Source organism: Hermetia illucens, chromosome 3 (assembly GCF_905115235.1).
Source record: "Hermetia illucens chromosome 3, iHerIll2.2.curated.20191125, whole genome shotgun sequence".
In the NCBI taxonomy this organism is placed as follows: domain Eukaryota; kingdom Metazoa; phylum Arthropoda; class Insecta; order Diptera; family Stratiomyidae; genus Hermetia; species Hermetia illucens.
The window spans coordinates 122510743-122524405 of record NC_051851.1 but is presented as its reverse complement, the minus strand read 5'-3'; the positions used below and the strand labels follow the sequence as shown (position 1 = coordinate 122524405).

General features: G+C 42.7%; 1 protein-coding gene across 2 annotated transcripts in view; it reads left to right on the top strand.

The window, feature by feature from the left end:
* Nucleotides 1–13663, top strand: part of LOC119650711 (neurotrimin-like) — a 265655-nt gene that overhangs the window by 7787 nt on the left and 244205 nt on the right. The window contains exon 2 of one of the 2 annotated variants that reach the window (XM_038053716.1): nt 10086–10297. In XM_038053716.1, coding sequence (XP_037909644.1) covers nt 10156–10297 — 142 coding nt within the window. In that variant the 5' untranslated portion in view covers nt 10086–10155. Of the gene's footprint in view, nt 1–10085; nt 10298–11635; nt 11757–13663 lie in introns of those variants that run through there. The other variant, XM_038053717.1, reaches the window with a different exon arrangement.

The following is a 13663-nucleotide window of genomic DNA, read 5'->3' as shown; positions in this document are numbered from 1 at the left end:
CGGCATTGTTTCCTCCTTCCCGTGTGCTGCCACACTCTCATTCACTCATTCCGCGAAGAAAGGAGTTTCTTCTGAAGAGGCCCGCCAATGCAACCCTGTAATAGCCAAGGCTCCCACTACTGAAGCACTGCAACCGTTGGATATCGCCCACTTGTCCACTCCCAAAAACCGCCGGTACTGGGTTATCATAACTTTCACTCTATTCTTCTCCTCCGTGTTTGGTTTTATTTTTTAATATTCTTCCCATTGCCAGTTCCCATTTTTTTGCTATGTACGAAAAGCAAAACTTGCGTAGAAAGGTTCTCTCGTAATATGAATACAAAACCTTTATACCCGAAGTGTCCAGCTTGCTCTATTTTCGCGTAGGCAGGCTCATTATATTCGTTTTTTACTAACTTGCAATGGGTCAGATAATATCAGTTCTGTTTTAAACAATGCATGTTGTATGCGGAGGAGTATAGAGGTTACCACTCTAAACATAAGCAGCCTACGAGTGCATCACAGGTGCCCAAGATTTGGCATCATCGTTCCCAGAACTGCGCTGACGTTGGACACCTTAAAGCATATTAGATATCCTGCTTCTTAGTTCAACCTCACATCTATCATTACTCCAAGATATTTGATTGCTAGTTTTGAAATGATGGTGGCGTTTCCCATTCTGGTGTCCTGATCCCTTACGACGCTTCGTGCTAAGTACCGCCTCGGTCCACCGCGAATGCGAGATCTGCATATTTAAGCCACTTCGAAGCGATCATAGGATGAATCCAACTCAACATCTACGAGTTGTTTTGCAACAACAACAGTTTCATAACGCACTGTAGTGGCCTCCACAGCAATTGGAACGATGAGGACATCGTTATATGATACATGATGTTCCACAATAGTGGGCCTAGCATAGATTCCCTCTCCTCCTGATTTCTGGGTCGCTCGTCCGACCCAATGACATGCCGACCAAAAATCAGACTAGTCGTTGATCCACCAGCTGCTAAGCAAAAGTATAACATCTGCTTCATCACGATGCATTCCGTGCCCTGGTCCAACCACACATCTATAAATGTTTGCTCGTCAGTCGCTTTCGCAAACCTACCTGATCTGCTCCACGTGCTTCATACGTGAACGTATTGTTCCCCAACTAACTCGATTGGTTTTCAACTCAAAGAGAATTGCATGGAGATCGCAATGAAGGACCAGCAAAAGTCAAATCTACGAACAGAACCGGACCCTTCTTTCCGGTATGCATCGTTACCCAATATGATACTTAACCGCACGAAGGCATCGTCAGTGAACTTCCCCACTCTGTTGCCTATAAATGAAGTCACCCGCAATGGCCTCCGTTCTTTCGCGTCCACGAACAGCTTGTCCTTGTACTCGAATTCAGCCAATGTCTGGTTTGGAGGAGCTTCTATTGACATTTATGCAAATGGTGACTAAATTTTCTTGTGTGACCCTAATGAAACAGGTGTTTTCCCTGTTAGTGACAGCGACCTATCCACAACTGAAAGACTGCGAAGTCGATGGGAAACGGCCTAGATTGTGATCGGCTCGGCGTCAGCCGGACCAAGCCTAAGATCTAGAGAATCGGCGAGCCCAATCTAAGTGAGCCGGCCCTCTACCGAACGCGACAAAGGCGAAGAAAGAGGAAGACGTACTATTCATATATCTAATTTCGAAATTCTGAAAGAATGAAGTAAAGTATTGATAACTGTTACTTCCGCAACGTAGTACATTAGAAACTTCAGTACTGACCGTGGCTTAAAAGTTAAGGCAGACAGTCTTGCACAATAGGGAGTATAATCCCAACTATGTCGTAAGACACCATTAAATAATTGTATCACTTGGATAATGTCTGATCTTGCCAGTTCTGCGATTGTTTTGCCCAGGAGAGTTTTTCGGGTCTATATATCACCAGCTGTAATATCGCTTGGGATGTAGCTTAAGAAATCGAAAGTTCGTCCTCCATTTCCTGTTGATTTGTTCGAAAAAACCTTTTCAAGTGTTGAGCAAAGATTCAACCCTGCACGACATCACTTTTCGCGCAGCTGCCGCTCGACTATCGGATCGGTGACTCGCATCATTGAGTTTCTTCCAAGTGAAATGGTTCGTACTTGGAAAAAGCGTGAGCTTTTCAAGAAACATGCCAGATCGTTATTATTTTCAATCCAATTTAAACTATCGTCAGAAGATTTCACGCTTCAATTTAACCGCTGTCTCAAGCTGCGGTTTCAAAAAAACGGCCACAATATGGAGCAAATAACGTTTCGATACTCCTTTTGAGGAGAACAGACCAATCAAATTTTGACAGTCTTGAACGACATAGTATGTGCGTCATAGCACGGACATGGACAGAGTTTTGTAAATCATTTGTTTTGTGTAAAATAAAACCTAAAATCGGTTTACTGTTTGTCAATCTGTCATTTTTTTTAGAAGGCCGCCTAGACAGGCGATTGTGTCGGATTTTTATCCATTAAAGGCATTCCCGAGTCCCTTCCATGTTCTAAGGAATAACCACTAGGTATTACATCTCATTTCTTCTATGCGCGACAGTCGACAACTCTTTCGTGAGTGGTCCCATCGCTGTTTCCATTTACTTATAGGTTTCTCCCTTTCGCTTTTTTCTCACCTGCGATAAAGGAGAGAAGGACTTGACATTATATATATATTTTCATCTCCTCGTCTGGCAAGAGGTCAATCGACATCCTTCCCGAAATGACGAATGCCGTATCATTGAGACGGTCCTGAACGCAGGACAGAACCTTAGGGCTGTTATTTTACTCAGTCCGAAGTATTTGATGGTCATTCGTCCTCTTCGGTGAAAAGTCCATTGAAGGCTGGCTAGTTTACTACTCCCCATAATAGTTAAGCCTTCTACTGTTGAGTTTGCATCTTATAAGAATAGACGCTTTACATACTTTAGGTATATATTGCCTTATATGAACAGCTCCATCTATGGAAGTGCTTGTCTTATTAGGCTGGTCTACCAACATTTCCATTAATTTCTGCTCGTCCATCATAGACAAATTTGGCGTTCTTTTCGGTTTGGGCTTTAGTTATGAGATCTCTCGCCCTGTGGCTGGATTGTGTCTTTGTGGACCCAGTCAGGATTCCTTTTTTTTCTTTTAGGCACCTGTTGACTCCCTACAGGCTCCACCTTTGGAGTCACTTGGGTGTGATACTTTCGAAGCAACAAGTTTTAGTTTTACGTTGGGATTTCTTTTTTCCACACGCGCCCTATCACCATGTTTTTAATGGCTTGGTAGACATTACGCTTACCCTGGATAAACTCTAAAAGCTGCAATCTACCTGAAAGGCAGTTCTTTAGGATCAGAGCTCTTTTGCGATCGATCTCTTTTCAGCCTATTTTTCTTAGCCTTTGTTACTGGTGTGTTGGTAGCGTTGTGTTTTTTTTGAACACCTTCTTCTCCGATTCTAAATTATTCGTTGCATTAGATGCTACCGAAGAACTATACTGGGGTTTCCTGCCTTTGCACCGTAGCTATAGATATTTTGACACCCATTGGTGTATTTTGGGAAGATTGGAACTGCGAATTCCGACGATTAAAGAGGTCGAAAGGTGAAAGCGTTCAATGAGTACTTTCCGTATCCTTTAAAATTTCAACATTAATTGTAAAGGTAAATGTGAGAGTTAGAAAGAGATTATTTATTCATAGATCCATTCTCAGAAACTATCCGTTCCAAAAATCTGACAAAAAAAAGAAAAAGTTGTTAATATGCCACGTCTGGGTTTCAAAATTCTCTCAATGGAGATGTCTGCGTAAATGAAGTTCATAAAGTACAATATATTACTATCGCATTTAAACGTCGCGTTAATTTATTTCTATGATAAGATTTCGTACAGGCCTCCTATATAAATTTTTGCTTGTCGCAACCGGTTAACTCAAGTTTCGCGTCGAGTCTGGTGAGGGCTCTGTTTTTTCTCTTTGGTTACTTAGCTACATATCCGTCTCTTGATTTTTGCAAGATGAGAGTGCACGGTTCTTTTCCTCCTTTAGGAATAGCAAGAATGTCGTTCTAATGGCATCTAGTCATTTGTGTGATTTCTTGCGGTATCGGCCTTCGAAAAATCCTGGAATCAGGTGAAGTTGTGCCAAAAGTCGGCTTTGATCTCAAGATTATGGAACCAGAATCTGGAAAAATCAGACTACAAGCTTTCTATTGTAGCTGCTACTCAAGCGCAAGCACTCTAATGCCTTCATTAGGAATTTCTGACAGTTCTATTCCTATTATACCGCTTGTCTACTAGAACAGAGTCGATTGGTATTACCATGCTGTGGGTTTCACCGGATGTAACACGAACCACAGTTGTTCTTTTTTCAGCTACCAAATTATTTATCATCGGGAATGAGAAATGTACTGTTAACAGCCCTTTTATAATGCGGCATACAGACCCATAAATTACATCAATCCCACCTGGTTGGACTAGTGGCTGGAAAGGGCTGCTTCTTCCATAGTTATGGAGTGTGGAAAGAATTGCATTTTTAAGGTTATGAGTTCCCTCTCTATTTCCAGGCTGTAATTTGATCACGGTAGATTACATATGTTATGCCGTATTGCCAGAAAGTCTCCAAGGAAATATTGTACAGATATTGTTTAACCGTCAATGATGCAGATACTATATCTGGTTAAAGTACCCGACTTGTTAAAAATTAATGGATAGTCACCCTAGAGATGTAATTAAGGTTAAGCGTTGTTAGGGATGGTTGGTACTTACATGGAGAACCGGATGAAAAATCTGTTTTTAATTTTTTTAATGTCGTCATTATTATTAATGAAATTATAGCAGATCAAAGAAATTTCTTCCTAAGAATTCACTGCTCGCCAAAATATTAAAGAATACTATTAGCCGTCAACCACTGAACAGTTACATTCCAACGTGTCAATTCCATTCAAACGTGTCTTAATTACCAGTTACAAATATAGATTACGTAATGTGATATAACCTTACCTCGCATAACATTGTTACAAATTACTCAAAGAATGTATTTGATTGAAGATTGGCTTAAAAGATGAAGCTACGGTCATCCGATTGCTTAGGTTAAGCGTTGTTGGAAATACTTAGGGCCTAGGAGACGACTGGGTAAAATTTTTCACTTCTTTTTACGATACGATATTGAAACGTTTGGGAAAAATCGTACTATTATTATTTCTGAGTTATCATAATATCGGCAGATGTCGGATTTTACATAATGCAAGCACTAAGTGCCAAGCATTTAGGCTCGGACGATCCTACTTACTTAACTAAAAGGGCCCTGGTGGTAGTGGCCGGTAGTAGGTCAATGGGAAAATCCGTCGAGTACTCCCCGCAACATCGAGCACGTATGCGAAATACACAAATGGTTTGAAACAGACTGTGTGAAAGTCCCAGGATATCAAGGGAACCCGTGACGGATTTAGGTACAATACCTGTAGCTGACAATATTATGGGAACTACAATCACCCGATCGAGACTGCAAATTTCTTTGATTTCCCGAGCCAGTGGCTCATAGTTCATCGTCTTGTCAACCAACCGTACGTCAGGCTTGTTATGTAGAGTAAGGCGATCAGTCAGAACTTGCCGGTTCCAATACATGCTGTAAGCAGAACTATCAAGTAGTGCTTGCGGTTCATATCGGTAGACCGTAAATGTTCCCGTGTTCAGCTCATGCTTATGTGCGAGGTTTTGATGGATAACCTTTCATAGAACATTATGCCTGGTGATGTATTGCACCCGTGCCATAACAGTACAGCCAGAAATGAGATGGTCCAACGTCTCTAACGCTGAATCACACATTCTGTACTGGTCGTTCTCCACCCGTTCTTTCTTTTCTTTTCTGATGAGCTTTTTATGAGCTCGGGTAGCGACCACGGCGCCCTGAATGGCACACATGAACCCCTCCATCTCAACAAAGAGCTCCCCAGTGCACAGCCATCTGTTCGGCAAATGCAAATTGACAAATGGTTGCCAGAGACAATTTACGTTTACCGTGCATTGCCTTCGACTTCCATTCATCGATTCACTCTTGGTCCGGCATGCGGCTAATGATGACCTTTGCGGATGACTTGGATTCGACACTTGTCTAATCCAAACTCCATCTGAATATCACGACTGAACAGCAGATTTCTAAGATGGTCGTCAGTACCAGCATACAGCTTTATATCATCTAAGTACATAAAGCGTGTCAGCTCACACTTAGCACGTTGGCCATACTTTATTGCAAAACCACGCCCTCTAGCATCATTCAGTAGCCATGAAAGAGGGTTCAGTGCCATACAAAACCCAAGGGGACTCAACGAATCCGTCTTTAAGATACCCCTCCGTATACGGATGGGCTCTGAGGTACGCACTGATAAGTTGGTATGCCACCCTTCCATGACTGTCACCAAAAACTTTATTAGTTTCGGGTCAATGCGATACAGATGTAGGATATCGATTAACCAGGTATGCGGAACGGTATCAAAAGCCTTGGCATAATCGATATAGCAATTAAAGAGGTTTATGTGGCCTCTAGTTGCTTGTCCTACAACTACCGAGTCGATAATGAGTTGCTCTTTGTAAGCCCTTGGCCCAACTCGACAGCCCTTCTGCTCCTCGGACAGCATGTTGTTGGTCTCGAGATGTGCATTGACTCTTCCACTAATAATGGACGTTATGAATTTGTAGAGGGTTGGTAAGCAAGTAATCGATCTGCACCGTGTCCTTCTTAGGGATAAGGTTGGTAATCCCCGCAGTGAGGAGGGTGGAAATTCCTCCGATCAACTCATGACCTTATTTATACTGCGTGCCAACCGACTGTGTACGCTGGTAAATTTCTTATAGCAGAAATTCTGCACCCGATCCAGACCTGGACCCCTCCTTCTTCAAGCTGTTTATGGCTCATCGAACTTCCTCTTCGGTAACATCCGCAAAATTCGTGCCAGGCGTACTGGCATGGCGGGTGCCTTCGGAGGTGATCCACTTAGTATGCTGGGTAGGCAACCCCCAAAATCCACCCCAATACTCTTTCACTTCGGTCACCGAAAAGTATACTGTCTTGACCCTCTGTTGGGATTCGTTGAGAGGCCTGAAAAGCGGTTCCTCGTGTATGTTTTCATTCTGGACACGTCTGGAATGATTTTCGCCATACCGTCGTCACCGACTGCATATGACAGAAAGTTTCTGCTTTAGTGTGTCCAGAATTTCAACTACGGGTGTCTCACTGGGGATGGCATAGTTCCGATAAACTCTCTGTACTTTATTCTTCACCCGTCTGCTGGCAATGCAAGTGCTGATCTGAATCAGTCTAGCAATCTCCTGTCTTAGCAAGTCCCGCTGACGTTCCAGACGAATTTTCCATGGTGGATCTCTTTGGTCACTCAAACCAATAACACGAATTACGCAAATGATTGCAGTTTCAGCGGCGACATATCAACACACAGTCGAGATGCAATCTCATCATTGATTTGAGATAGAATTCCCGGAGTTGCGGGAGATGCATAGAACCTGCGAATACCTGGTCTATTCAAAAGATCCATAGCCGAGAATTCTATACACACTGTTTGGAATTCGTCCCGAACCTCAGCTAGACCGTGGAGAAGAATGCTTCGGCGAGTACTGAACCTGTCGCTTGCAGTGCGGCGTGGTGTTGTTGATGCCACCGCCTCTGCCCCCATCGACTCTCGGTCACCAGTTTCCCCGATGACCTCAAGTCGAACACGCTCTCTGATAATGGCCGGGATTGTGTCGCTACGAGTTATAAAGCGGTATTGGTCCGCGACTCGCTGCATAATTACCTGCGCGAATTGCAAGAAACGCTCGACGAATCTCTGGTGCAACAAGGGGCGGTAAGATGTTGCACTCGTCCCGCCGTTATTTCGTAATAGGAGCGGATGATGAAGAGATTCATTTCTTCAGTCCACTTCATCCGTTGCCTACGCAAACTTGCTGAAGGATTCGCCACAGATTGTGGCGAAACAGCTGCAGCAGGCGGAGCAATGCGCCTGGTCGTCGTGGTGCCTAGAAGCCGAACCACCCCACGACTAGCGGTTTCGACGCCGTGCTGTCCATTAAGAGAGCCCGACCCAGTCACAAAGTCAGACGACTCCCGCCGGTTATCCGTACCGGACCTCAAATTTTTCCTTCTTTCCATTGGATGGATTTGCATTTTATACCTAACTACCAGGTGTGGGGATAGCTTACTCAGTGAGTAATCTGCAGGACTGCAAAGTTCCTGCACTTTCCTCACCTAGCCCCTGACACGCTGCGGTGGCGTACAGCCGTTCAGACTGAAGCTACCCATCCCTCCTCCTTTCACAACCGGGCTTGGAACCGGCTACGGTGGAGTTATTATTAATATTAAATAATATAAATATTACTTCGCCGGGAAAGTATCTTCTTTTTCTTGCGAAATATAGTTCTTATAGTTTGTTTTGTATTGATTGTGTTTCGATGTTTGCCGGTGTCCTCTCTCTTGTAAGTATCTTCTCTATTGTAGGATCGATTCATAGTTTCGCACATCCTCCTCCTCGTCTTTGTGAATCCCAGAAAATGAAACAATTCGTGCTCTTGGTTTTGTGGTGTATCGGTGCAATAAACACATTCGGGAAATTCATCCAACTCAAAGTGATATAAATACTATAATTCCTATACACACTATAGGCCTAAAGAATTTTCTTTGGTGGTACCTTCATCACCATCAACGGCGCAACAACCGGTATCCGGTCTCGGCCTGCCTTAATAAGGAACTCCGGACACTCTGGTTTTGCGACGAGGTCCACCAAATTCCCTATCCCTCAAAGCTGTCTGGCGTGCTGACCTACCCCATCGCTCCATCTCAGGCAGGGTCTACCTCGTCTTCTTTTTCTACCATAGATATTTTCCTTATAGACTTTTGGGGCTGGATCATCCTCATCCATACGGATTAAGTGACCAGCCCACCGCAATCTGTTGAGCTACGGAATCGTCCATCCTCATGTAGGGGGCCAAAAATTCTTCAGAGGATTCTACTCGCGAACGCGGCCAAGAGTTCGCAATTCTTCTTGCTAAGAACCCAAGTCTCCGAGGAGTACTTGAGAATCGGCAACATCATTGTCTTGTACAGTAAGAGTTTTGACCCTATGTTGAGACGTTTCGAGCGGAACAGTTTTTGTAAGCTGAAATAGGCTCTGTTGGCTGACAACAACGGTGCGTGGATTTCATCATCGTAGCTGTTATCGGTTGTGATTTTCGACCCTAGATAGGAGAAGCTATCAACGGTCTCAAAGTTGTATTCTCCTATATTTATTCTTCCCGTTTGACCAGTGCGGTTTGATGTTGTTAGTTGGTTGGTTTTCGGTGCGAACGTTGCCACCATATACTTTGTCTTGCCTACATTGATGTGGAGCCAAGATCTCGCACCACCCGGATGGAGGTAGACTGTACATCTCGGAATTTTCTTCCCATGATGTCGATATCGTCAGCGTAGGCCAGTACTTGGGTGGGGTTGAAGAGGATGGTGCCTCTCGCATTTACATCGGCATCGCGAATCATTTTCTCCAGGGCCAAGTTGAAGAGGACGCATGATTTGGTGGTAACTTACTTTGCTGTATTTGCTCAAACTGCTCATCAGTATTTCAGATGAGTCATAAAATTCGTTCCTAGTGACTTTTAGTAAGTCTTCTTGCAAGAAAATTCGGTTTCAATCGCTATCAGATTCGAAGGATGATACCTGCCCCGAAGAGGTCTTCGGGCCCGGAGGAATCCCCCTTTTTCATAATAATAACCCATGGGCATAATAATGCCTATATCCCCGAGAAATAAATAGATATTAAATACGAGTTCTTGAAAAAATTCTTTCCAACTAATAATGCAGGTTAAAATATGTACCTACATATCATATTTATAAAATGCAGTGACATAAGGTCTCATAACTAAAGTTTATCGGATTCTCCTACTCGACATCCAAGGTCAGTAACGCAAACTCCTAAATATTGACGTGGAAAAGATAAGCATTTTTTTAAACTAAAGTAAGATATCTACATGTACATACATATGTATGTATATTGATAAAATTATATAATAAAGAAGTGATTGGCTTTTATTTACTCTAATAGTTTTCTCTTATCATTACCAGATAATGTTGGATGCAATGCCACTTAAAAGCGGATAAACCGAAAAATGTCATGTAAGAAAGGGCAGAGTTGATGGGCTACCAGAATTTAATTGGCGCCCTCCTACTGCTTATAACAATAGCGGGCAACTCCACCAGCACATTATCACTCACAACATCCAATGGATCTGGCGGAGCTGGGGGAACATCATCATCATCTTCGTCATTTGGAAACGGTAAGTTCCCAAGAAATTAATGATTTTAAAAATGTTATCTTAGTGGTGCGAGTAATTGAGCACTGGTAGCGAATTTATAAAATTGGTTAAGATTAGATAGCTGTCTAATCAGTTCACTTTGGAGGCAGTTTAACTGTTTTGGTTTAATAAATCGTTAAACTTTACTTTCGGAACTCGTAAAAGAGTGGGAAGTTAGAGAAGAAATATATAAGATAATTTTAATTTCCAACTTTTGGAGAATATATCGACCATCTTGCGCTATCGAAATTGCGATATCAAAGCCAGCAACTGACTGGAGTCATTCCATAAACTTCCCATCAAATTGGTCTACCATAAACGGATCTTTGAATAGTATATTTTTCCACTTTATTCCGCAAGCATGAATGCCTAGTTCCTCAGCTTCATTAGTATTAGATATAAGATTCTTTATTATGGCGAAGATTGCACTTATCTATCCTATGATAAGAAAACAAACATTTTCGCCAAAAATCATCATCAACCAGTCATCCCGATTTGAAGTCGACATCCACCAATTCAATATATCCAAAAGCTATCTGGCTTTCTGGCCTACGTCATCGTGCCATCTGAGGCAGTGTCTGTCACGTTTTCTTTATCTACCATATTGCCGTTATAGGCCTTGGATCATCCTTTTCCACGCGGGTTAAGTGACCCGGTTACCTCAACCAACCGCTTATCAATTTCGTCGTTTTATAGACTACCTACAACCTTTTTTGTAGGAAGCCAAAAATTCTTCGGATGATTTTTCTCGCGAACGACACAGAAGAGATCGTATTTATTCGTGGTTAATAACACAAGTCTCTGATAAATACATGAAGGCTTTCAAGGCCATTGTCTTATACAGTAAGTGTTTTAACTCGGGCGTGGTGAGATGTTTCGAGCGGAGTAGTTTTTGTACTTCTTTGGTTGCCAGTAGTTGAACAAGCTTGAAGAGGTCTATTGCATTTACCTTAGCACCACGGACCACCTTTTCCAGGGCCAGGTTAAAAAGGATGCTTGGTATCTTATACTGTTGTTGACGTTGAGTGGTATCGAAAGTGATCGTGCTTCTTTTATCTGGCCTCGTATTTTGATCAAGGTCAACCTAGTCGTTCTTACTAATTTAGCCGTGATACCAAATTCCCTCATATACAATTATATATATGGCTATGCCATCATAGGCGGCCTTGAAGTCAATGAAAAGATAGCGCAACTGATAACCATATTCGAACAATTTTTCCATGGCTTGCCGCACGGAGAAAATCTGATGTTTTTCTGATTTGCTTGGCTTGGAGCGAAGCCTTTGTGGAATAGACCGATGATGTTTTGGATGTATGGGGCTAACCGCCCTAGCAAGATAACAGGAAACACCTCACACAGCAAAGTGACACCTTTGTAATTGGGGAAAGTTATGTCTCGATGCCAGTAATCAGGCGATGATTCGCTGCCCTACATTTTGAGCGTAAGTTGACGGACAATCTTCTAATAATAGTTATAATTATCTTATTCGATTATGTGACTTCTTTCCATTTCACACAGCATGTCTAGTGACGGATAGCATGACGACATAAGTAGGCTCTGGTACAATAATGAAAGGCGAGATCCTTATCAAAATAGTGTCATAGCTTTCATACTAAAAGTCAGGCTTAAGTGTTCTGGTAACCGAATTGTATTGGGAATTGCATTATTGTCCTAGCCGTGCTTCCAATAATGCTCTGTCTGGACATAGTTAACATTTTGCATTAAAGTCACTTTCTAAAATGTTTAATGACAAATGTGATTATTGATGGTTAAAAGACCATTCTGGGTGACCGTAGAGAACCAAGAAGGGACAGCTACCCCAAAAAGTTACAAACTTAGCGAAATTGACTGTGTTTCCTCAACATGCGCTTACTTCCCTCTTTGCTAACTATCCTCGGGAATGTGGGGTGATCCTCTGAACCCTTCAGACCCTCACGTGTGATTCTACAAACCTTCACTTGTTCTTATACTAATGCGTGGGTCCGCACCGGAACCTGAAAAACGAACAACTATCGGAATACTGCCCAAACCTAATAGAAGATACACACGTGAGTTAAAACAGGAAATTTAAACAAAACTAAATCGAAAACTTGAAGCTCATCGCTTCAGATATGAAAGGTTTTGTATATTTCTTAGGCAAGTATGTTTAAGTGCAGAAATATTCCGGTTGAACGTAGCGCATAATATGCAGGCTATTTGAGCTACTATAACTTTGCCAATAATAGTGCGATCAAACTCAGGGATATCATGATTCATACTTAGTTTATATTGCTATGTCTTAAACGGGTTTCTAGTCAATTTTTCGAAACCATAGCAATATACTATTCTTCTTCTTCTTCTTAGTCAACCTTTGTCCCGTTCACAAGCGTTGACCCGAGGTATTTAAATCGCTCAGTTCTGGGCAGATCAATGCCGCTGACAGTGATTGTCCCTGATTCATGGAGATCGGTCGGGAAAAATTCAGTTTTCTTCAACTTCAATCTGAAACCGTATTGTATGAGGCGATTATTCCATTTTTGGACAATTTGCTCAAGATCATTTTTGCTATCAGATGCTAGGAAAACATCATCTGCATGAAGCAGTGTGTAGGGCGCTGGACGTTGGATATCCCGTGTGACGGTGTCCGTAACAAGAACAAAAACGAGTGGTGAGAGGGCGCTTCCTTGATGAACAGCAACAGAGACACGAAGCGGTTTTTATACACCCGCCATACTTCGAACTTTACTTTTCGGATCATGGTAGAGCAATTGAACCCAGCGCACGAGTTCTTCTGGCACGAAGTGTTGTCGTAAAGTATACCAGATGAGTTCGTCTGGTACACGGTCAAACGCTTTCTCTAGATCCAGAAAGGCAATGTGAAGAGGGCGATGCTTCTCACGGTGTTTCTCCATGAGTAACCGCGCAACGTGTATTGCGTCAGTAGTTCCGCAGTTCTTGACAAATCCGGCTTGATTCACGGCTATTTCAACGATTTCGCGAATACGGTTGTCAAGAATGCCTTCAAAAACCTTCATGGTATGGGAAAGTAACCGGATCGGACGGTAATTTGAACATTCTGCTGGGCTACCTTTCTTTTTCCATATTGGAACAGTGGTACTTTCTTGCCAGTCAGATGGTGTTCTTCCTTCCTGAATAACCCGCTTAAAGAATTCACTGAGCCACATTGTTGAGTCCCAGCTCTTCGCTTTCCAGAGTTCAGATGCGATGTCGTCGGGTCCTGTTGCTTTCCCCGGTTTCATTTGTTTTATTGCCTGCTCGACTTCAGTTGCGCTGACGAAACTGCTCCAAATGTCGGCAATGATTGTGGAAACGGAGGATGAACAAATTCTTCAGTTGAAGTCTGCTCGA